Raw genomic sequence first — 26,110 nt, forward strand, 5'->3', positions numbered from 1 at the left:
TGACCAGCCTGACAAGGAGAGATTCAAACCCATCAGTGGTCTGCATCTACCCATCTGCTATCAAGTATCTGCAGCTATCACAGACAAAAAAGATATTAAGAATGGATTTGAAGGGAGCCATGGAGATGTGCTTTGGTATTTATTGAAAAAAATCTCTAAAGTGCAAAGAAAGTGTGTGTATTTCTGCCAGAAGCAGTAAAAGCACAGTAGAGATTTGTTTTGTTTTTAAAAAAATGAAAGGGGTAGCCCCCTTGTAATTACCTTATACTCATCTTTGGGTAAAGGTATTCTCATGGGTAGTTACTATGGATTAGTTAAATCCACACCAAGAACTGCTTCACACTAACTTGTTCTTGTCACTACACATTGAGATAAGATAAACTGAGCTTGCTTACCTGTGTTGGGTTGACCCTGGCTGGGGGCCAGGTGCCCACCAGAGCTGCTCTATCACTCCCCTTGTTCACTAGACAGGGGAGAAAAAGTATAACGAAAAGCTTATGGGTCGAGATAAGGACAGGGAGAGATCATTCACTAACTGAACTTAGAGAGGAAATTCATCTAATTTATTACTAAGCAAAACAGAGTAGAGGAACGAGAAATAAAACCAAATCTTAAAACACCTCCGCCCACCCCTCCCATCTTCCCGGGGTCAACTTCACGCCCGGCTTCAACCTCCTCCCCGCCCCAGTGGCACAGGGGGACAGGGAATGGGGGTTACGGTCAGCTCATCACATGTTGTTTCTGCCACTTCTTCCTCCTCAGGGGAAGGACTCCTCTCATCATTCCCCTGCTCCAACACAGAGTCCCTCTCACAGGAGACAGTTCTTCACCAACTTCTCCAACGTGAGTCTCTCCCACAGGCTACAGTCCTTCGCGAACTGCTCCAGCATGGTCTCTTCCATGGGGTGCAGACCTTCAGGAGCAAACTGCTCCAGTGTGGGTCCCCCACGGGGTCACAAGCCCTGCCAGCACCCTTCAGGTGCCTCCACCTGCTCCGGTGTGGGGTCCTCCACAGGCTGCAGAGGGAATCTCTACACCCCCTCATCCTTCCTCCATGGGCTTGGTGTCTGCAGAGTTTCTTACATCTTCTCACTCCCCTCTCTGGCTGCAAAAGGTCTGGGTTTTTTCCCTTCTTAAATATGTTATCACAGAGGCGCTGATAGGCTCGGCCTTGGCCAGCGGCGGGTCCGTCTTGGAGCTGGCTGGCATTGGCTCTGTCAGACACAGGGGAAGCTTCTAGCAGCTTCTCACAGAAGCCACCCCTGTAGCCCCCCCCGCTACCAAAACCTTGCCACACAAACCCAACACATTCCACCCCTCACCTCTGTGAAACACATATTTAAGAATTATCATTACAATATACATTCAACACAAAAACTTCACAAACACTTATCACATCAACAAGGAAAAAGAAAAAAGAATTCCCCACACCAAAATCAAAACACCACCATCACAACACCAAACAAGAGTGGACAATCTACACACAGAATCTACCTCTCATCCTTTCACCACTGTTCCACTCTCAAGCTATGTTCAGTCCATGTTTCGTCCGTTACCTCTTCCAATTACTATCCTTATCTCAACTCAATTTTCTCATGCCCCACGTTGGGACTGACGTGGTTTAGCCCCAGCCCTGAGCACCACGTGCCGCTCGCTCAGCCCCCCCCCCCCCCCCCCCCCAGCAGGATGGGGAGGAGAACGGAAAACAATGGCAAAGCCTCGAGGGTTGGGATCAGGGCAGTTTACTGGGACAGCAAGGGAGAGGGAAACAATCAACAACAGTACTGATAACAGATATTCACAATGGGTGATAACAGAACACAATTTACCGCCCCAGAGCCACGCACCCCCACTAGCCCCCTTTTACGGTGAGCATGAGGCACATGGTATGGAATAGCCCCCTGGCCAGCTTGGCTCACCTGTCCTGGCTCCTTGTGAAATTAACTCTGTCCTTGCCAGAACCAGGACATTACCTTAACTTGTTCTGCTCTTCACCATTTAAGTAATATCTTGTAAATTTGATTTAAGTTATTCGGTGCAATTTAACTGCAAATTTTTCCATCTGTGTCTTTTCCCCCTTTCTTCCCATGTGTGCCCTGCACAGGGCCTCTCTAACTCCTGAAGACTGCAACTAGTGAATGCCTGGTTGACTTTTTGCTGCACAGAGCACATGGGACTGCTGTGGTATTTCATTTCACACTAGGAAAGCTGTGAGGGGCCAGAAGCCTTGGGGCCAGAAGCAGCCAGTCATGGGGCCAACAAAAGGACAGGGGCCACGAGGCCAGGTTTCAAATTAAGTGCATAATAAAAGCATTATGAAGGGAGATGGGGGGTAGGGGATATACATCCTGCAGAGGCCAGACTACTGATTGCAGGCAGTCCTAATAGTGGAAGATGTGGAGGGTGAAACAACAAAAAATCAACATATTTGAGCAAGAAAATTTGGGCAGTCTTAGAATGGTGAAGCCGTTTTTTCAGCCTTTGTGAAGTGTGTTCTCTTCTGTGATGGTAGAGGCCTCCTAGAGAACTTTCTGCATCTACAGTTCCACATGGCATCTTCAAACACACTTGCAGGTCTCTGCATTACTAATGCCTTTTTGCTATGAATAGCATTAAGACCTGCACACTGTATGCACAGTGGCAATCACACATCTGACTGTAGTATCGATGTGGTACAAGAGGAGGTCTATGTTGGTGGTTTACAATCCAGTTTCACTTGTGTGAGGTCAGAAGATCTCCATATATATGATATGACTTCTCAAAACAATGGAAGGAGGAATTATCCAGATTTGATTCTCACTTTCTGTTGTGGTTTAACCCCATCCAGTAACTAAGTAATGCACCCATTCATTCCCTCCGCCCCTGTCAAGGGGATGGGGAGGACAATGGAAAAAAACCTCATGGGTTGAGATAAAGACAGTTTAATAGGATAACAAAGGAAGACAATAGTAATAGTAGTAGTAGTAATAATAACAACAACAACAGTAATTATAAATGTTTAATTTAATATAATAATATTTCACAGAATCATCAAATGGTTTGGGTTGGAAGGGACCTCAAAAATCATCTAGTTCATCTCCTGGCTGAACAATCCCAACTCCCTCAGCCTGTCCTCATAGGAGAGGTGCTCCAGCCCTCTGATCAGCTTCGTGGCCCTCCTCTGGACTCGCTCCAACAGCTCCATGTCTCTCCTGTACTGGGGCCCCCAGAGCTGGATGCAATACTCCAGGTGGGGTCTCACAAGAGCGGAGTAGAGGGACAGAATCCCCTCCCTCGACCTGCTGGTCACGCTTCTTTTGATGCAGCCCAGGACACAGTTGGCTTTCTGGGCTGCTCACACACATTGCTGGGTCATGTTGAGCTTTTCATGCACCAACACCCCAAGTCCTTCTCCTCAGGGCTGCTCTTAATCCATTCTCTGCCCAGCCTGTAGCTGTGCTTGGGATTGTGCCAACCCACGTGCAGGACCTTGCACTTGGCCTTGTGGAACTTCATGCGGTTTGCACCAATGTAAGCATGATACAGGAGAGCAGGAATGGATACATAAACTCACAGTGAGATTACCAGGATGATTACCAGGAAAAGCACTAGTCATGACCAAGCATCTTTTGCAAAGATTTCTGTAAGCCTCACAACCTAAGTTAAAGAGAAAGCAGAAAGTGTGTATTTATTTGTAGGTTTTGCATTCCACCGATAAAATGGCATGAAAGAAGTAATAACAGTTAAAAAAAAGAAAATTAAATGTAAATCTATTTCTAAACAACATTGGAGGTGACCCGTGAAGGCAATAATTTATTGGAGGATTTCTGTCAGAATTTATTTTTCTGCCTTAAGATCATATCTGTCTTTGTATTTCTTCTCTTAGAAGACTTTATGACCAGGATTTTAATAGCACATCCATATCCAAAGTGACCAAGAGGGAAATATTTTTATTAAATTCTATTGTGTATGTTAAAGGCTCTTTATCTCCTTTAAAACATCTAGTAATAACCATGACACAAAATGGATGAAAAATTTTTCACCAAAAAAAGGCCCAAAGGTTCTTGGTCCTTCCATGAAACTGTCAGCAAAAATGAAGGTAGAAACCCATAACCCATTTCTAGGTTCTTTCCTTCATTTGTCATGAAAGCAAAAAACACAGGAAGAGGAGTTACCTGACAGGATTAAATTCTAATCTTATTCCATTAACATGTCTTGTTTTCTACTACTATATATCACAGAACAATTTTCACTGTATCACACTGCGTAAAAAAAAAATTTCTGCCTTTGAAATACAAGTGCAAAATTTAACCGGTATTACTCTAATTAGGAAAAAAATGAAGGTAGCATAAACCTTGGTCCTACTACATAGAGCTGTATGAGTTGATCTTTGAGCTCACAAGGCTTCTTGATGGAATAAGTGTGGTTTAATACGATCTAAGAGATATTCCCATATTAACCCCTTTTTCCGTAGCCAACAGACCTTTGTCAAAACTTGGTTAGAAATGGATTTTTACGGAAATCACTGAATTTAAAAAGTTCTGTTCACGTTGTCTCCAAAAAGAAAGTTCTTTACTGTGAGGGTGGTGAGGCACTGGACCAGGTTGCCCAGAGAAGCTGTGGATGCCCCATCCCTGGAAGTGTTCAAGGCCAGGTTGGATGGGGCTTTAGGCAACGTGGTCTAGTGGAGGGTGTCCCTGCCCATGGCAGGGGGGGTTGGAACTAGATGGTCTTTGAGGTCCCTTGCAACCCAAATCGTTCTGTTATTCTGTGAAACCCCCTCTTGTAATCTGAGAGTTTCTGCAAAGTTACATTATTTTGGACATGCACATAATCATTAGCGCACTGAATCCCTGCTTGTCTGGCCCCGGAGTGACAAACCTATCTTTGGCAGATAGCATCAAGAAGTCCATGGAAAGACTGCTGTCCCCCACATTGGGCAGTGACCCCATTTTGTGCCCAGCCTCTTCTGTGCCACCAGTGTCACCACAGCTGTGCACCTAGTATTTCCCCAGCTCAGAGCAAAGGATCATATGCTATAAAGCAAGGGTACGTTGCATAGCCGGAGTCAAGGGCAAGTGCTGTCCTCTTGTGAGAACCCTTGTTTGACTTTGTTACTCTTCAGCTCCCTGGCATGCAGGTCTTCTCAGAGGTGGACACTCGGGTGCTGTGGCCAGTGGTGGTCAGTACTGGGGAACAGGGCTGGCCATTTTCCTTTGGAAAACACACTCCTGCCAGTAATTCAGTTCAGTTGGCCCCCCAGTTTGGTGAACAGGAGTGGCGCTGAGGACTTGGACTGGCCCATGGTGTGGGTGTCTGCTGGAGACAGGGAGGCAGCCCTTTCTTGCAGAGGGAACACTTCACCCCTAGCCCCATGGTGAGCTGCCCAGCGCTAGGAGACTGCGTGTGGCCTTGCTCCTTCCTCCCTGCGGGTACCATTGATCTCCAAGGCAGCCCCGGGTTCCCTCCGTATGCTAGGGCCAGAGGGAAGGTACCACCACCCCGACTATGGTGAGCGACGACGCAGATACCATCACAGCCACCGAGGCTGACTATGGAACAGGTACCAGAGCTGCTGCCATGGTGAGCAATGACGCAAGTACGGGGGGCGATGGCGCAGGCACAACACTAACCGCCATGTCGGGGGGCGATGCTGCGGGGGCCCCGGCAGCCGCCATGGCGCGGGGCGAGCAGCGGCGGCTCGAGGCGTAGCAGCGGGAGTGCGTCAGCGGCGAGGGGCGGGGAGGCCGCCGGGGATGATATCAGGCGCCGGGCAGCAGGCTCGGGTGAAGGCGAGTTGCGGCGTGCCGTGAAGGCTCTCAGGGAGTCCGGCTGCCTCCTCCTCTGCCTCCATTCATCCTTGTGCCGCCGTCGCGGTAAGCTGGCTCGGCCGGCTCAGGTGAGGTGAGGTGAGGTGAGGTGAGGCGAGGCGAGGCGAGGCGGGGTGTGAGAGGTAATCTACTGGGGCGTCCCGCTTCCCCGCGCAGCCCACCCGAGTCTGGCTGGGCGGGTGGGAGACCTGGGCGGCTGCCTGCAGAGGCCGGGGGAAGGGAGACAGGCCCGGGCCTTTCCGGGCCGTGCTGCTCAGTGGGAGGCAGGTGGGCGGGCCGGAGCGGCCACTGCCCCGCGGCCCCTTGTCTGCGCCCGCGGCAGGCCCCGGCTCCAGGTGTCCACCGGCATCCCTGCTGCTATCCCCCCGCGGGCGCCGCGCTCCCTCTCCGGCCGCCCCGAGCCTGCCGCCGTGGGGGCCGCCGGGGCCGCGGGAAGGGGGCGGAGGCAGAGGCGACTGTCGGGCGGTGGGGCCGGCCAGGCTCTCCCGTGGCGGGGGGCGGCCCGGTCTCCCCTCGGCCGAGCCCTCCGCCCCTCGCGTCGCCTGGCCTCCGCTCGGCGAGGGGCTCCGGGGCTGCGGGGTGCGGGCCGGGGCTTGCGTGATGCCACGTTTGGTGTGAGTTTTGGCCCAGACCGCTCCGCGATGGCTAGGGCCTGCCATCTTTTGTGGGGGCATCTATTGTAGCAATTTATGTATTACTGCAATTGCAATTTACATATTATAGCCACACATGTATATAAGATCTATTATACATACATATACCTTTACAAATAGGTATGAAAATAATAATTGCAATGCTACAATAGATGCCTCCTACAAAAGATGGCTCTGTGTGTGCATATGTGTGCAAATACATATGAATATGCAGAGTCACACACACATTTTATGTTTTCCTATATGTGATGTATGAGACTTCTTGAATTTTATTTTGAGGTAGGGTTGATTCTTCCCTCTTAAAACAAGGGGAATTGTCTTGCCTAAGATAGCCATTGACGTAGCATTGCTATCCTGCTTATGTAGTGTTAAATCCAGCCTGAGAAAGTGGGTTACTCTGGGAGCTAGAGCAAAAGGTTTTACTAGCATTAATGGAAAACAGAATACACTAACACACTGATTTTATATACATATTAATGTCCTATTTAGAGGAAACCATTAAAGAATGATCTTTAAGCTCTTCTGGGCTGTGGACTTTTCAGTATTAATAATGAGAAATTTCGAAAACTAGCCTGTGGTGTGGAGATATTGTCCAGCTGATACTTGGGGTTTTTGTGTATGTGTGTGCAGGAGAGAGGAAGGAACTTTTTCTTCTTTCTGCTTAAGTGCAGATATTCGCTTTGTGTGTTGGGCTGCACCATTGGTCATAGCCTGGTATATATCCCACTAGTTTTTAAGGGAAATAAGTATTACGGCAGAGTGATCAGTATAATAAAATCAGTGCTGCCTCACTGGAGGACCTATAAAAGATTGCTACAGATCAGAGCGTTCATGGTCTCACTTCTCCTTCAAACTCTTCCTATGGGAACTGACTGCATCTTTTCTCTGTTTCCTTAACTGCACTGGTACCTTTCTTGTTTAATTGACCTCTGCTTAATTAGATATTGAAGAACTACTCACTTCTTGTCTTAATGTTGGCTAGTAAGAAAACACTTTATCACCTGTTTCATAGAGGGAAAACATCAGGGCAGAGAGTGTTTTATGCTATAAATGTTTAAATTCAGGTGTTGCTAACCTCAATGATCATCTCAATTTTGACACTGTTTTATGAATGAAAAGGTGAAATGCTGAGGACTCTTGACATAGCAGATGAGTGTTTAAGTTGCTTCCCCATTTCTGTTCGCCCAATCTGATCTTACTTAGCCTCTGCTCTGTATGGAAGCAAATGTTTTACAGTTTCTTTCTTTACTGTTGTGGAAGAGGAGTAATTAAAATGGGATTCTACTGTACTTTTCTGGTAACTATCTCCAAGTCTTTTTGGAGCGTTTCATAACTAGCTCCTTTACAGAAAGGCATTACTCTGAGAAATGACTTGGAAAGTACTATTAATTTCTTCTATATGCATATTAAGGTAGATAACCTCTCTTCACTTTAATAATTAAAAATAGTGGTTTGGTTTTTGGGAGGTGTTTTGGTTTTTTTTACACCTATAAGTTTTGCAAAGATAACATAACTCGAACTTAAAACTCTCCTTACTTATCCAAACATCCTATCTGTGCAGGTTGGTTTAACTAGTGGCAATTGCACACCTATTACAATGCAGAATCTTTGCCAGTGAAAGATGGAAGAAGTTCATTTCAGTGTTAAGGTTGACATTAATGTGGGGGGTTTTTTTGGGTTTTTTTCATTTTTAAATGTGAAAAGTGGAAGTGTTTGATATGAAATCACTAAGAGAAGAACCTAGAATTTGGTTGTATTAGAGAAGCTCATCAGAATAGAAGAGTCCTTTACTTGCTTACATTCTTGGGTATAATAAGGCTCGGTTTATCAATCTCTATCTCATACCAATCAATGAATATCAAGTAGTAGTAATCATTTAAAGATGTTACCAATTACGTTTATAAACTTTGAATACAAGTAATATTATTAGAGCTAAAATAGTGTGTACTTATGCTTATTTTCACATTGCTATTCCTTAAATATTTCTCTGTTCAAGTTACTAGCTTCTCATTTCCTCACAGATAAATACAACCTTCCTTTAGGTTGTAACCTAGTCATCAGTTGTATCAGCTATACGTTCCAGAAAGCTATAGTCATCCTTTGATCTTTGAAATACAAAGTTTGGGGCAGCTATGGTAGAGAAGCATGCTTTTCTTTGGAATGTCTTTCATCAATGAATGTCTCTTGGGTAATCATTTTGTAAACTTTAAAATAACCCACACCTTTTTTATAAAATAGAAATGGATTTAAAAATAATAATAATCAAGCAGAATGCAGCCCTCCTCTCAGACTTCTGCTCCCAGCTGTTACCATATGGATTAAGCAATCCTGAGTGGAAAAGCCTGCTTTAATGTGTTTCCTCTACTGCATTGTTTTAAACAGAATTGGAATGGCACATGTAGTGTCTTGATAGCTCTTCTCTGGCATTCTTGCAGTTTTGTCTGCTATTGCTGACTTTTTTTTTTTTTAACAATGGGATGTGGCAGCATATATTTATTTAATCATTTTAAATTTAGTTGGTGTTCTCCAGTGAGCCTGAGATTTCAAAGAAGCTTTTAAATATCTCCCTAAAATATGTAAAAGAATCCTGTCCCAAAAGAGTGACGAGCTTTCAAATCTTCCCTAAAATCTAGCTAAAATAAGAGTGAATGGTCAGGACTAACATATCTATCTTTGTTTTCAAAGTTAATGGAAAACCTACTAGTGTTTTAAATGATTGTTGTAGTTTAACCTGGCTAGCAGCTAAAAGAACCACGAAGCCGTTCACTCACTCCCCACCCCTGTCATGGGATGGGGGAGAGAATCGTGGGAGGGGGGAAGGGAAAAAAAAAAGACTTGTTTGTTGAGATAAAGACAGTTTAATAGCACAGAAAAAGAAGATTAATAATAGAATATACAAACTAAGTGATGAACAGCACAATTTCTCACCTAGTTCCCAAGCTGCCTCACCTCATTGCCCACTCCCCGTTTATATATGGAACATGACATCATATGTTATGGAATATCCCTTTGGTCAGTTTGGGTCAGCTGCCCTGGCTGTGTCCCCTCCCAGCTTCTTGGGTGCCCCCCACCTTCTCATTGTCAGGGCAGTATGAGAAAGTGGAAAGTCCTTCACTGCTTGGCAACAACTAAAAACATCAGTGCGTTATCAACATTCTCATCCTAAATCCAAAACACAGCACTATACCAGCCACTAGGAAGAAAATTAACTCTGTCCCTGCTGAAACCAGAACAATGATACATCTGTATGTACTAAAATGATTCCTTGAGTTGAAAATTTAGGAAGATGCATTTGTCTGAATTGTGTACTGAACCGTGTATTGTACAGCTATTCAAAATAACATTTTAGATTTTTTATTTGTTTTCAAATCTGAGTCCTGTACTTTGTTTTTGTAGTAAAATAACATCTTAAGATTTTATTACTGTAAAACAGTGGACCTACATATTCACAGTGCTAGTGTCTCTACCTTCAGCTTATGGTTAGAAATTGTTTATGGGCCAGGGTGAATTGAACTCACCCTTACTCTTTCTTCTAGGCTTCATCAAAACATGTCAAGGGTGGTTAAATAGGTTTCTTTAATTCTATGGATCGCTGAAGAGGAAGAATAATTGGTCAAGGTGTGGTCTCTGTTGAATCAGTAGCCCTTGAGGCAGTGCTAGAAGAGTACACCCTGTTCCTAAGTTCAAACATAACAATGGTTGTGAGCCTGCTGCTGCGCTGACCTTTACCAAGCACTGAGTATACATCGACTTTGAATGGTGTGGAATGCTGCATTAACCCTAACTGACTTTATACTTCTTATACACCAGGTGTAAAAATGTGAAATGTGTTTAGGTTAGCAAATGTGTTGCTAGAAGACCAATCTTTTATCTAGCTCTTTTGCAGGTAGCAAATGCTGCAAATAGGCTTTCTGACTTGAATAGCAGTTCTTACAGCTGTTGTAGAATTAACCAGCAATAATCATAAATTTAGGGAATTTAAATGATTTGTGAGTTGATGATGATAAAATAGCTGGGGATGTTAACAATAACAATATAAATGCTACTACAGTGCAGCATGGACAACTTAAAAGTATTTTAAAAATGTTGGAGGTTGTGGTTTTGGTTGGGTTTTTTTATACTGCAGTGAAGGAGTTTTCTGAAGAAGCAGGCGGTAACAACCCGATCCTTGCAACTGAGGCTTAAAGCCGAATGCTAATTTAGAGTTAATATAATGAGTTAGCAGTGGTAATACTGTCCAGGTCTTCTTATGCAGTATGGTGTGGTGATATGTTCAGGGATATGATTAACTTGCTTATCTTTGTTCTAAACCAACCCCTAACAAGCAACTAATGTTTCTATTTCTAGAGAACATCAGTTACTGAAGCTTTTAAGGCATTCTTTCAAAAAATAAAGTACATCCATAACACTATAGCCTAGGTACTAGGAGATGTAGCTTAGAAGTTTGAATTTTACAAATGTGTATTACAGTGAGAAGCAGGGGAAATGCTGTATATTCACAGCAAGTGTAAGTTCTTGGAAGGATGTCAGGATGGCTGATGATGGAGATAAGGACAGGATAACACCAGGGAGGAGGTTGTGTGTGAATTCCTTTCCGCTATTAGAGATGTTCTTGCTAACATTCTCAGACATAGAACTTCAGTCCTGTGGTAACATGTTTACTGATAGCTAGTGAATGCATGTTAACAAGTGGGGTTTTTTTATAATGCAGCTGTGATAGGTTGAACTAAAACAGCAGTGGCTATACCCAGACAATTGTGGGAAACAAAAATGAACCATCTGCAATTATGAGACTGCTGAAAGCAAAGGCAAACACAGAGCTGCTCAGGAATGTGCTCTGACAGCTAAGGAGTTTGCTAGATATTGGTTCTGATGGCAGTAAGTATGGACAATGGGGAGAAGTGATTCATTTTGGGGAAGATGGTGTGCCCTGAGCTGCTGCCCATTTGTGTGGTCCCGATGGAAAGTTTAGAGAAGAGGGATGTAAATCAGTTGATGTCTGAACAGATTCTTGAGGCTCTGAGCAATGCAATACTCTTTTGATGTTGTCTTCTTTGTTTTGGGAACAAGACTTCTACATAAACAAGAAATACCAGACCTTGCTACTTATTTTTTTTCCTTCTAGCTAGAACAGCCTACAAGATGCCTGACTCCTTCCTAGCATGTTAGTCATCTTGATACTAGGTTTGAATTTGTGTTTCTTGAATGCTTATTTTTCAGAGGATGGAGTTTACTTCCAGTTTTATAGTTTTAGTTTACATGTGCCTTTTTTCCATCCTTCTGAAGATGGGAAGAGGAAGACACATATTCACTGCTGAGTCCAGCTGTGTGCTAGATTGGGGTAGTCTCTGTGGCCTTTGTAAAGATGAGGAAGTGTTGGTGCTGTTTTGCATGGGCATATGGAAATGCTTATACTTGCCACTGTATCTGTGGGAACGGTGACTGTCATCTGGGATGGTAGCTTGAAATACCTCTTGACAAAATGACTGAGCTCGGACTGACACTCAGTAATGACTTCTTTATCGTGTCTGTGGCCCAAGAATGGTGTCTGACAGCCCTGGTTACATCCTTTGAACATTGTTCTTGATGTCTGTGGTATTCTTGTCACCTGATTTCCACCCTACCTTTCCACTGAGAAAGGCAAGATAAAGTTCTTTATAGTTATCTGTGTCCCTAGCTCTTCTGGTGTTCTTTGATCCCACCCTGTTTTAGTGAGTTCACAAACTGCATTGTCTGTGAAGTTGATCATTTTGTTGTACCTTGTCAAGCCTTCAGCTGTGTGTAGCTGAAAGAATTTGCTACTGTAGAACACTGAGTGCAAATAGCAGGTAATATTCAGAATTTGCTTTTATTAAACACTGTATTTTTAACCACCTGTGATCTTCTGAAGATAATTATAATAACAGTTGGAGATAGCTGCCTATTCTGTTTCTGGAAACAGTGCAATTCTTAATCTACAGTAAGGCTTAAATTCTTACTGCTCCAAATATGTTATACTTACTGTAGTGCTGACTTCCAGATTCTCATCCTCAGGCTACTGTAAATGAGGCCATATAGTCAGACTCTGAAACTTCTTAATTCTGTGTGCTTGCTGGTCTGCAGGAAAGTTTTAGGGTTGACTGACAGGGATCTGTTGTTGCAGTCTTGTTTATTTGTTTTCCCTGCTTCACTTCAGTGAGTTTCTCCTACTCCTGGGAAGATCCCATGTTAATGCAGAAAGGGGGTTAGAAATTTTCATTTGAATTGCCCACAAAACCAAAGCAATTGCTGCTTTCTTAGTTATAGGTCTCCTAAAAACAAAACTAACAAAACCACCTACAGATAATTTAAAAACGGCAAAAAGAGCTTGAGTAATACTTAATCCTTGAATTTCCTACAGCTCTTCTGTTGAAAACCATGACATCCACAGACTTCACATGGCATAGTTGTAGCTCAGGCAACTGTTCTAGGTACTTCTTTGGTATGAAAAGTATGATTGTAAAGCTTAATGACCTGCTGCTCACCGTTAGTAACCATGGTCACCATCACATTCGAATTTGCATATGGAATATTCTTGAAGCAGCCATAAAGGGAGTTGCTGTTGTTTGGCTGATGAGTAGTAACCCATTAGACGGTACTAACATGTGTCTGCAATTGCCTGCTTTAATCTGTGCAGCTTTGAAGTCTGCCCTGGTTGTGGGGATAGGATAGCACAACCAGGCTTTTTAAAAACAGATGCAAATGTGTACATAGGGTTACCGCAACACTAGTCTCATTGCGGTGTTAGGTTAGTTATGTTAGGTTTGATAGTCTGTCACCGAAATTCGGGAATGAAAGAAAACTCCTTAACACCAATTTAGCATTAAGAAGCAGGCATTTCCTTTATTGCAGCACTGGGTGTCAGGAGGATAGTTCCTCTAATCAGGCACCCCTAACACTGGTTCTCTTGTCATATTTATACATGAATATTACAAAGACTACAAAGTGGTACGCTCCCCATTACAATAATTGGTTCATATTTCTTTGCCTAGTATGCAAAGTAGAACGTATGCTCAGTTCCTTTCTCCGCCTCTATCTTTTGAGTAGGTGGGATAATTTGGGTAGGGGGCTTATGGGTCAGTGGTCGTGGGGACCCTGGCCCAAATTACCTTTCCCCTAGTTTCTCAATACTTTGGTCCTGGTAATTGTTTGCTATACGCCTCAGGAAGATAAGGATGCTGCTGGAGGCAATTAGTGGCCTCCCTTTCTGAAAAGTATGTATGTAAGGACCTTGAAGTGTCTTGTAGCTCCTCCTTTTTCTCATGCTGTGTAGCAGGTGCTCATTCTAAGAATTGTTAGCCTTCTACCTAAAGTAATAATGAAGAGTTTCTTATCACCTATAATACAAGTAGGCCTTCATTACAGGCCTTTCTTCTTGGCTACGTTTTCTTATTATGTGTAATATAAGCAGGCCTTCGTTACAGGCCTTTCTTTTTGGCTACAAGTCCACCAGCTGTCTAACCAGATTCAGTGGATTTTTTGTAAGTATGGTCAAGGGAAGATCTTTATTGTTCTTATCTCTGAAATCACTAGATGTATTTATGAGGTGGCCCTTCCAAACTGAAGGGATAATAGTAGAGGAAGGTGTGAACGTTTGAAAACTGAACAAGTTGCCAAGAAACATGGGTGCCAAGTGGGAGTAAGAGATGGTCTTCTGATGGCAAGCGTCAAATAAAGTTGCAGAAGATCAGGGAGGAGGTGTATCTTCTTGCCTTGTTGAAGAGGTGCCTGGAGAAGCAGATGGCAAACCTAGGGACTCAGAGTTGTGGAAGATGAGCAGGGGCAAGAGCAGTGTGGCTGGGTGTGTCCCCACCTGCGGAGGGAGGCTGAGTGTGAGCTACAAGTGCTGAGCTATAGGAAGGCCTTTAAGAGCAGATGCTGTGGGGTATGAAGTGCAGGAGCAAAATTGGAGGGAGCAGGGGATGGTGCTGGAAAACTACAAAACAGCAGCTCTAAGCTGCTGAGGCATGGAAGGGAGAAAGAGCAGTGATCGGAGAGGAAAGGTGGGTCATTAGGGTATCTGTTTAGGGTTTGGTGTTATTTTTTTAAGGTACTAAGCAAGTTTATCTTGTGTAGTGAAGGGGAGATGGAGGAAAGTGGGAGATTAGAAAGAAGAGTGGGTGCTGAGCACAGGAGACATCAGATATGTCAGAGAGGCTGATCCAGGAAGTAATAATCCCTCAGGCCTATCTTTCTCTCCTTTAAATGTTTGTTATTTTCAAACACAACTGGAATGGATTTCATTTTGCGTATGGATATATTCACCTCAAATGAGAAGCTGAAAGGAAAGGCATAAAAGTTTTCTTATAGAAAAGTTCATTTTTTGATTTATTAATTGTGGCTATTTTGAGTAGTCTCAAACACAGAATTTTGATTTGGTAAATCTCTGGCACACTTTCCTCATAGGAAGCACTTCTGCATATTAATTTCCCAAAACTCCCTCCTGAAGAAAGTGCTCTTCAAGAAACCAGATGATAATCTCATTAAAATGTGAGACTGTGTAGAAAAAATGTAAATAACAGGTCAGTAGTTTGTATACCTAAGAACTGGTTAAATAGGCTACTAATCAAATGCCTAATTTTAATCACTTGAGCAAAATGCTAATGGTGTTACACAGGTGCTTAATCAGGCATATACTTAAGAACCTTACCTACCTAAGGTGGGTGTGAGAGTGAAGTTGTGTATTCTCCTAATACTACTAATACTACTCCGTCACCTCAGTTTTGATAACTAGTAGGTTTTCTGTCCTGTTTTCATTAAAGCCATATAATTTTGTATTTGTTAGCAGAGTTCATGTTTTCTGCAAATCTAACCGCCAGTTTGTTAAATGTACTCTTTAATGTTGTTGGTTACACTTTAAATAAGAGTATCTAGTTTTACATTAGTACGTTTTGGTTGCAGTTTAGTCTTTTAGAGCTACCAAATGTTATCTTTTTTATTACATGTTAAAACAACTTGGATATATTTAATTCTAGAGTGAATTTTTAGATACTTTAAGACTATTTTGTTTTAATGAAGTTAATATACATTTATCAAACTTTAATTATTTTTTTAATTGCAAAGAAATCGCATGCAAATGCTGTTTGTTTTTTTAATGTGGAGGGCTATTTCCTTCCTTGTTCATGTTTCATTTGACAAGAGACTGTTTGAACCCAGTCACATAGGTCTTTCCTCCATCGTTCTTGCTGATTTCCACTGCAGTTGTCTTTTATACCAGGACTGGGGAGTTGGATCCTTTATGTAGATTTCATAATTCTGTGTTATACAAGAAAAATTAAATTGTGGTAGCTAATTAATGAACAGAAAAGATTGATTATTTTTGTTTATTTGCATTCATATCAACAGCTTTGATTTGTGTCTCTGGTAGAAAACCAGAGCTGCATAAGCTGCTTCAAGCAGATTACGGATAATGTGGTTGGCATATTAAGCCAGAGCTCTTGTTGGATGTTGACAACAATTTCTAGACCACTGTCCTATGTTGCCTTAAGACCTTTCTATTTTGGGATTTTATAGGGTACAAGTAGATGTTATTTCAGGTATGTTCCTTTTTTTAAAAAAAAAATTCTTTTTAATTTTAGGAAAAAAACCCCCAAACCCTAGACCAGAGTAAATTTATCTAAATTGGGAAGAACTTGTATTTAAGATTGACATGTCTATATTCTCTAAAAAGGTGAACAAAAGCCACACTGCAGGAGATAGTATTTATATGACTTATTACTATGGTGCAGATAATGGTTTGAAGAACACTTAGCAATATACAAAACCAACCTTTTTAAATTAAAACCCAAGAAAACCTACCTTTAAATATGTAGTTATTTGAGTGAGGAGGGTTTGAGTTGTCCATTCAATGTGGCAGATCAAATAGTGTATTATTGTTGCTTCTTCAAGCCTGTATGGTTTTCAAGAAATCCTAATATATATTCTAGTGTTAAAAAAAACCAACTTCCCTTTCCTAAAATGTCATCATCTTCCCACAGATGACATACATTATATTAAAAATTAAAATTGAGTTATAAAAGAGATGGGGATATTTATAAAACGTAAAAGCTTTGTTACAGTAGTGGTTTAAATTGTTAATTATGGGACAGATTTTCTCTATGTATTTCAAACTGTAAGACTCATAATAAACCAGATAGGTACTCTCTATACCTATTTATATGATTAATTACCTTAGTATAGGTTTAAAATTTAATTATTTTTATATTAGAAAAGGACGAACAACCTTTTTGCTTACTTAAATGTTTCAGAATGTATTTGGGTAGAAACAAGAAAAATTTCAAAAGAACCCCTCACAATTTAAAGTATTGGATGTTGAATAAAGAAGAAACAAAAGCAATGAGAATGTTTTGTGTATGTGACAGCTGGTAGTCTAAGCAAGGAAACTTTTATGTAATTTATCTGTTAATAGAATTAGCGTTAGTAGTACTTAACAATTTTAGAAGTGGTAGATGTGGTGCTCTTTTTTAGTTGAAGCTAGAAAACTAAAAATATTACTTTTAAAAAAAAAAAAAATTCTCCCAACTTTTATGTAGTTTCACAGCTTTCACCAAATCAGCAATTGGACCTTGCAAGGTGGGAAACTAACATAGGAAGATAGAAATTATGTTCCTGCTGCTCTGATGAAGATGATGATTGCTGGTTTGGTGCATCATCAGATCTGGTTCTGGAGTGTGGCTTGGGACTTCTGCAGTCCTGGCTTCATTTTCTCTGGAACATCAGCAGCTAGTGTATATGTGGAGATGTATATTTAACTTGTTATTTATGTCTCTTCTCATGGTGCTGCCCCAGGTGTAGCTTATTGCTAGTCTGGGAGATCATGGTAGGATTATATTTTTAAGACAGAACTTGGTTCAACGTTGATGATGATCTGTAAGAAAGGTATGGCAGTCCTTGGAGTTCTGTGATCCAGTACTTCAGCACTTGTTTAAATAGATTAAAGGGTAGGTCAGGCACTACTGCAGTTTACCTTTTTTCTGAGTAGGCCAATACTTTATCACAAGACTGAACCTGATGTGTGTCCTGTGGGCTGGGGCTGGATTAGTTGCCCTGATTAGCAGAAAAATTTGGCAGGTTCTAGCTTGAGCACCCTGGTGTCTGTTCTCTAAACTTCAAATTTTAATGAAATAATCACACCCTAATTAAATTATAATTCTTTATTGTTAAACACAAATTTAAATCTGAAGATTCACTTGCTGTGTAGCTGTTGATTTTGTTTTGTGCGTATTTGTTATGCCAGGCCTGTTTATCTGTCCCAGTTATGTTGAAAAGTCCTTGGTGAATTGTTGTGATTTTTTTCTTTTTTTTGAAGGAAAATGAGCTCTGCAGTTAAGTTGTGCTGTGCAAGTAATTGTCTACTTCCAATACTTGTCAAGTTTTGATACAATATGTATTCAAGTACCTCATGATCTTGGTAATGTATTTCTCATACTGGTGTCTCTGAGGTAATGATTATTTGCATTTTGTAGATCAGGAGTTCAGGCGGATCAAGTATCTAGCATTTCTGTGCTCACATGAAGCTGGAAATTCATCGTGATGCCTCTAAATCCTTGGCTGGCAGCCTAACCACTTAGCCTTCAGTTCCCCTAGGGTAAAGGTATACAAAACCAGTTTTAAGATGTATTTAAGCCCTCTGCCATGCTGTAAGAAACAATATAGCTTTTTGGCTTCTTTCTGCTATTTCATGGCCCTCAGTATTGAGGGCATGCAAGGGGATGAACAGAACAGATTCCTGCTGAAATCCATGTGTGAGCTGGAAGCTGCATGTACTGTGCACTTCTAAGATGAAATAGGGGTCTCAGCTATAATTTATAATAAAATCAATTTGCAAAGTTGCCCACTTAGTCTACTTTATTACAATAAGCATTAAGGTCTAAAAAAAAAAAAAATTGTGAATAAGGAACTGCCTCAGTTTCGCAGGAATATGTTCGCTCATCCTGTTAAATGTGGGTTTTATTGGTGTTCCTTGAATTGATCTCTGTTACCCTCTGGTGCTGCAGCCGTTCCTAAAAAAGGATGTGCCATTTCTCACGTAGTACAATGTTGACAAGGGGGAAAGCGATACAATTCCACATTGAGGCAAATGTTGCTCATGTGAGTTTATTGCATACAATCTTTAATACTATCACGTGAAATGATACGGTTCTGAAGAGTGTAAGATTTATTTTCTTTCACTTGAAATATGGAAAGCATAATTTGTCTTATTTAAAAAATAAGTTTTATTCCCCCCCCCCTCCAAACACACACTTCTAATATGCCTTTTGTACAAATAGTTCTGATGAGTTTGGCTGCTTAAGGCTACATCACATGTGCTAGGTCAGCCCGACTGCTAACCAATTGGAGTGGTACCCCATGAGCGGAGTACAGTCTCACAATACGTGACAAGGATTTGACCTGACAGTTTTACAGTTGTGCAACAAATGGAGGCTTAGAGCAACAAAAAGGGGCATGAGTTGCTGTGTGACAGAGACCTGTGCTGTTCCTGCAGGCTCTACAGAGAAAAATGTGTAATTTTTCCCTTCTTGTCAAGGAAAACTGAAAAGCTATTTTTCTCTCTCCTGCATTACTTGAGACTGGCTATATGTGGACCCATCTGTATTTGTACTTTGTTAAAGACACTGACAAACCAACTGTGGGTTTGTGAGAGAAATACATTAATTTATTACTGTTGGAAGCCATTTGGTTTGTCTTTGGGTTATTCTGCATTTCAAAATAAAGGTGCTTACATTTTGGACTGGCCTATGCTTTGCTATAGATTGGCATGGGACATTCTCCTTTTCATCACCTGTTTAATGCTTTTAATGTAATTTGGTAACTTTCTGTGTATAGTTACTGATTTCTTCAGGGATCTAATGAACTTAAATGTTGTGAAATACTTCTGATCTCATCAACACTGAAACAAATTACATCACACTAGATAGTGACAAGCTCTCAAACACTTATCTGCTGCATGGTACAGGTGATAGATGGTTATTTAGCAGGGATGCTGAGTAGGTTTTTGTTGGTTCATGATTGCTCTGTATTGGGGTTTTTTCCTGCATAACCTATTCTTCAAATGATACAAGATGAAAAGTTAAGTGACTGATGTGAGTTGGGAGTGGATAAAATCAAAGTACGCTATATAAAAGTCACCCAAACAGCTAAACAGAAAGGAGGTCTTTGATTTTGAGGGTAATTCAATTAACTTATTAATTAGCAGAAAAGAGGTTTTTGTCTTTTTTGCTTATAAGCAAAGATATGGTTGTTGCTTTTATTTTCATAGTGGGGTAGTGGTTGGAACTCAGATAATCTCCGGAATTTCTTATTGCATGTTTTCTGCTTTGGCTCTGCATTATTCTAAAAAAATGTCAGGAATTATTACCTAGAGGCTTTTAGTTACAGCTTGTGGCTTGCTTATCTCCTTGTCATGTAATAACAAAAACTCAGTTCAATTTGTCTATTATGCTCAGAGTTATCCAAGCATTTAGGTATTTTTTTAATAGTAGAGCGGGATTTCCCCTTTCTTCCAGTGTACAGAAAATTAAATTTTGTGGTTTTCATGTGCCTGTACTCCCTTAAAGCAAAATTTACTTGGCCTGTTGCAGCTAACCAGCTGCTAAAGCCTCATCCTGTTGTAGAAGCAGTGACATGTAATCTCACACTTCACCTCTCTTCCTGTTCCTCTTGCAACATACTTACATCAGGCTAGTCCGTTTATGTGTACTACAATTGCTGGTGTGTTCCAGAACTGTAATATGGGTGAGTAAACCGTATCTTCCAAAGGTGAGAAGAGCAGTGGATGAATTGCTTCCCTGGCAGCAGCTCCTCTGGGTGCACGCCATTGCTGCTGTGTTCCAAGGCACCCACGCCTCACCTCTGGTTCTTGAAGTCCCTTTGCTTGGGAATAGGGGGAGCAAATTGAGTTGGCTGGTGTCAGTTGTGTCTTGCCTGCTTCTGCCCTGTTAACAAGGGCAGCACCTGGAAGGTGGGAAGAAACAGGTCGAAAATTAAAAGATGCAGCTAAGCATCTAAAAGGGGCAATAAGCAATAGCAGGAGGAATATGAGGTACTGGAAAAGAAGGCTAGAGAAAATCCAAATAACAGGTAAGGGGAAGGAAGGAGCTACATTTGAAAGGAAATTGCTGTCGGGAAGGTGTGTATATATCTAAACAATAGCATTCATGGAAAGCTTTAGTGTTTTCACCAGCAAAAGCATTAAAGCTAGCAGTTTTAAATGCCAATGAAGTCATGTCCAAGCTTGTTCTTCAATTTTAACAGGAAAAAAGAAATCCCTTTTGTAGAAGGAGCAGCTTCATCTATTCAAGCAACGTAGTATTAGTAGTATATTATTGCAGTTAAAAAGCTTTTAAAATGCAGACTTTTTAATTGCTGGGTGAGTTGAAATAAAAGTTTCTTTTGCATTTGATTTACCTGTGTCAGTAGAATGCTGAATGGTGGATTAGAGAGAGGGGACTGGAGATAAAGGAAAAAAATAATTGGGAGACTAGAATTTAAAATAAAAAATTTTAAAAAGACTCTATAGTAGAGACTAGGGATCGTAAATCCCGTATGAAAAGCTTTGTGCTTTTGGGAGTTGGGCAATGAGTTCCTGGGAACTGAGCGAGACAGATCAAGAGATGCCTCTGTTCCTCCAGAACAGGTTCTCATGAACTAGTGGTAGCTTATGCTTGTGAGAGTCAAGGGGTCTGTTTCCGTGTGTAGTTTTATAGACCTGGAAGAGCATTAGCTGAAGAGCACTCAGTGGATTCCAGGAGCTCTTGTTCATCTTAATTTGACACCACTTTGACAAAGAAAATTTGAATCTAAGAGCTTTCAAGGAGCTATTGCCACTATGGTTGGTCTTTAGTGCTTTAGTTTTGTCTTGTCACCTCCTTAAAGTGTCTTTTGAGTCTGTTGTGGGCTCTTGTTTTTAATGAGCTTGTAGCATCTGTTCAGTTGGAATGCTTTTGGAAACAGCCAGCTGGTAGGCATGCTAACTTGCCAGTTGTTGAGAGAAGTTCTGAGCAGTGCTTTGGTTTCTTCAGAGATGTATTTAAGTGCAAGGTCTCCGAAATAAATGAACTTCTCTTTCTTGTTATCTTTTGGGCTGTTTATTTCTTATTTGACAGGCCACTTTCTGCTTAATCTGGCCTCAAAAACATCAACTGGGAAGGGAGGTAACAGCTTGCCACCTCAAGGCAGTATGTGGTCCATTGTACATGTGCTGCAAACAGGGGGCTTGGATGTTGGAAATCTGCCACGTTTTGGTCTGGGGGATCTATGGCTAAACCCATCCTTTTTCTGCTTATAAACACAGATTGGGTTCATGTATTGATTTACAGACTGGGTGTTAATAGGCGCTATCCTAACTAAATGTCTGGAGCATTTCTTCTTTCTGGCTTGGATATAGAGGGCTCTAGAGAGTAGCAGAGGGGGAGTGTTCAACAGTCTTAGTTACATGTTTCATAGGAATATGTGATAAACTGTGCATTGTATCTCTCTACCTACAGTAATAATCTTGCTTTTTTCTCAAGAGGATGTCATTCCCTGTGGATATGTTGAATGGCTACAGTCATGAAGACTTGGAGAGCTCAGGAGAAGACTACATGTCTTACCTTCGGTATGGGGATCCAAACAATCCTGAATTCTTGTCTCTGCCAGACCACGGCAAAGTAAGAACCAGCAAATACCTTAGTCTCAATTTTCTTGATGTACTTGTAGATTTAAAAGACTTAAAATATCCAGTCCATAACTATTGAATTATATAATTTTAGCAAAGCTTTTGTATTTTCCAAATTCCTGTTTGTGTGTCAAGCTCTACTTTTTTTTTTATTCTGTAATTGTGTTTAAATCTGGGCATCAGTGACTATTTGCTGCTTCTAGGCAATGGATCTGTATGCATTAAGTAATTTTTAAAGAGACTTAAAACTTCAACTCATGAGTCAAACTTTCCTAAAAAGCACTAGCATATGCAGTCACAAAAATCTATCATAGTAACTAAGGGGTTCACGATTTACTGAAGCCAACTGGCTCTTTTTTTGTATCTGAGTCCCTCAGTGTTTTTCATGGCTGGGTTCAATTCTTGATCAGCAAGCTTCACTAATTTCAAAGATAAGTTGGTCAGTGTTGGTTCTGTCTAGGTGAACATTTCTATTAGAATTAGTACCAATAAAAGCAATGGTGTATAACCTTAATGAAAAATAAGTGAGCTGAGAGGATTCTCAGTGTGAACAAAAGGTCAGTGTTGCAGATTCTTTGGCAGAAGCAGTGTCTTGAGTACTTTCCTGCATTTCTGCAGATGCTGTATGCCTACATATTTGTTTGTACTAACATCCTCATTTGTGGCATAGCATATCATAATCTTCTTAAATTGGGTAAGCAAGTCTATTTACCACACCATTAATATCTGTCAATTTTTTTTCATTAATTAAATATTGAAAACTTGTGAATTTAAATATTAAAATGCATTTCCACAAAGGTACTCAGCTCCTGAAAGGTGGCTTGTTTTGACCCTTCTTACATTGTTCCTGAGGGGAAATCAAGCAGACAACTTTAGAATTTCTAAAATGTGTGCAGTTTAAGGGAAGAAAACCCTTTTGACTCCAGCTTTCCCACCTTAGGGCTCATGTTAACTAACAGCAATTTTGCTGTGCCAGTTTGTTTCTGTTCTTGACCGCCTGCCTTATTCTTCTGTTGGCTTTGACAGCTTGCATAGCTGGGGCAGTTGAAGTGAACATACTGCTGGCTCTTTGCACACCTTCAGTTGTGCACAGGAACTCAAACTGCTGACAGCAGAGAGCTGTAACAGTATAAATTACTGTAGCTAAATCTGCCACAGCTTGAGTCAGAGTTCTTTATAACGTAGCCTGTCTTTAGGAAGAAACTTCTGAAGTAAGGGCTGGGGTCTGATGCTTGTCCTTTACAGTTAAGCACTCAGTTTTCAACATTTGTCTTGCTTACCCTGCTAAACATTCTCTGTATATTTTACTAATGTTGTTTTAGCAAGAGTCTATTGAAGTATTGTACACTCTTGTTTCAGATTCCTATTAGGTTGTCATCTGTGGGCTTCGTACCTCTTTATGGTGAAGAGCAGACACACAAAGTTCTTGCTTTGTTTGCACCAGGGGACTCGCTCACAGGTTTCATTTTAAGATTTTAATCTCTGTGTTGCTTTTTCTTTTTCTGTGACAAATACATGTAACCAGACCCTTGCTCATTCCATGCTAGAGCAGCTCATACTTTGCCACTTCTGCATTTGTTGTTCACTGTGTTCTTGTTCCTATGCTATTATTTTTGTTGTGGATTCATATACACAAGTGATAGAAATCTGCACACTAATTGGAGTAGAACTGAACCCATTGAGTTCAGAAGATATCATAGAATGGATGTGGGTTGGAAGGGACCTTAAAAGATCATCTAGTTCTAACTCCCCTGCTATGGGCAGGGACACCCTCCACTAGACCAGGCTGCCCAAAGCCCCATCCAGCCTGGCCTTGAACAGTTCCAGATATGTAGCAAAATAACATGGTGCTTATCGGAATACAAGTACAACATGTATCTCTTGATTTCTTTATGTACACCTCATCTCTCCAAAAGGAATTTATTGAATATTTATAGAATCCATTAATTTACCCATGAATTTAGATGCTCTTTATTAGCAGTGATTGATCATCATCAAGTATAAATTTGTCTTTAGCTTTAGGTCCTAATGTAGCTCTGGCTAAGGTGGTATCTCACTGGTTTTTGAGGGTTTTTTTTCCTCTCTTTCTCCCTTCCTTTCCAGTCTTCCATGTTTCTGTCTCTTTCTATTTAATGCCATGTATATGATTGCTAAGTTTGCCACAAATGGCCATAGATCAAACTCTTCCTGATTGCTAATCACATGCTTGTCAGCCTCTTTACATCCATCTGACTCCCTGAAACCTGCACAGCTTCAGTATCACTATCCATTAGCAACCCAAAACTAAAATACATGCATGAATGAGACTCCTTGGCAGGCCCAGTTTTTAGTGGAAGGAGGTGCTAGGGCACAGTGAAGAAGGATAGTGCTTATGTCTGAAAAAACAGTTCCTATATGTCATACTGCACAAAATCTGCATTTAGTTTTATTGTTCTCAGATTTCAAACAAGTTTTGGACTAGGGAGCATTGCATATGGGACGGTGTACAGCACCACACATGCTAGGTTAGTAAAAGCTGCGTTGATACAGTCCCAACTAGAAGATGCTTAACTTGATTACTGTGGTGTTACTCCTAATTGTTTAGCAGCTTTAATGGATATGTTTCTTTTGGAATAGTAAGAATCACTAACTACTTATTTCCCCTTGTTTCTTTCAAGCTGTAGCCCTGTATCTTGCTGACCAGTGGTGGTCAATTGATGACATTGTGAGAACATCTGTCCCTACTAGACAAGGGCTTCATCAGGTAAAGCACTCCAACATTCACCTAGCAATTATTCTTATCCTTCAAGGTAATGGCAAATAGCTAGCTTCTGCGATGTTATGTGTTTTCATTTTATTCAGAAATGAGTTGGCTGTCTCATGTCAAAAGCAAGGTCAGTGGGAATAGAGGAATAGGTACTAGGGGGAAGGAAACTTGGTTATGAAGACAGTGTCTAGAGTAAGAATGACTCTCATACAATAGCTTCATATGTAAGCTATTTAGATGTTAACAATGTTAAGAGTTTTTTCTTTACTCTTTAGAACGTTGTATGTCTGGTTGTATTGAAATGTCTTAGTAGAGTGGTGAATTGTGCCATAGCAGTACCTATTGGTGTTATCAGGAGGCTAGAAAGCTAAAAATATTGTCAGGAACCTGTTTGATAGAGGCAAGTTGGAGCTGGTGTCTTGCAGTGGCAGCGCATGAGGTTTGGGAAAGTAAGTTGTCTTTATTGCAACTTACTTATCTGCTTTATTGCTCATCATTGACCTTTGTTACCGTTACTGATACCTATGTAGCATGGAGTTTTGTGTTTTTTTCCAAAACTGGAAATCTGTATTCTTCCAGGAGTGTAACTTATATCAGCTCATAGAATCTGGGCACTTATCTCTGATTTTTTTTGTTATTTTTTTAATTACTCTAGAGAATTTGGTGTGTAGCCTTGTTTTCCATATGCTTCTTAATGGTAGGATTGTGATTAAATCAGGAAAGCTGAATATTTTACAGGTAGATTAGCTGAGACTCTGGGGTCTGGGTGTTCTTCCTTCACTGCGGGTAGGATAGTGGTGAATTTAAATTTCATCTGTAAAAGGAACTCTGCAGGACAGGGAAAAGGATACAGAGTTCCTTGTTTCATGCCACAAACTCTTGTAACTAGTTCTTCCACTGCATCATGTCCTGTTGTCTGCCACTCTATCAGGAGTGATTGAGTGTGCCAAGTCCTGCTACCCAGTGAGGCTCATAATTTCTCTTTTGTAGGACTCCAATTACCTGCTAACCTGGGAAGTCTGAGGCTGATGTACTGCTATTGTATTTGGTGAATGTTTCTCAAATACAAAAATAGTTGTTGAGTTGAAATTAAAAAATTTTCCCCCACTCCCAGCACTGCTGTAAGCTTTTACCCATTGAATTAGGAGTCACACTGAAGTCATGCAATACCTTTTGTCTGTGGCAGTGCTTTATACTTAACATACTGCTGTGGCTTCCGAGCACCTCC

At 41.1% G+C, this 26,110-nt stretch overlaps 1 protein-coding gene across 2 annotated transcripts in view; it reads left to right on the plus strand.

Moving 5' to 3' along the window:
* Positions 1 to 5,300: 5,300 nt before the first annotated feature.
* Positions 5,301 to 26,110, plus strand: part of FAM169A (family with sequence similarity 169 member A) — a 38,082-nt gene continuing 17,272 nt past the window's right edge. For both annotated transcript variants that reach the window (XM_054811124.1, XM_054811123.1), the window contains exons 1-4: positions 5,301 to 5,878; positions 21,991 to 22,128; positions 23,496 to 23,595; positions 24,794 to 24,879. In XM_054811124.1, coding sequence (XP_054667099.1) covers positions 5,630 to 5,878; positions 21,991 to 22,128; positions 23,496 to 23,595; positions 24,794 to 24,879 — 573 coding nt within the window. In that variant the 5' untranslated portion in view covers positions 5,301 to 5,629. The remainder of the gene's footprint in view (positions 5,879 to 21,990; positions 22,129 to 23,495; positions 23,596 to 24,793; positions 24,880 to 26,110) is intronic.

This window comes from Grus americana, chromosome Z (genome assembly GCF_028858705.1).
Source record: "Grus americana isolate bGruAme1 chromosome Z, bGruAme1.mat, whole genome shotgun sequence".
In the NCBI taxonomy this organism is placed as follows: domain Eukaryota; kingdom Metazoa; phylum Chordata; class Aves; order Gruiformes; family Gruidae; genus Grus; species Grus americana.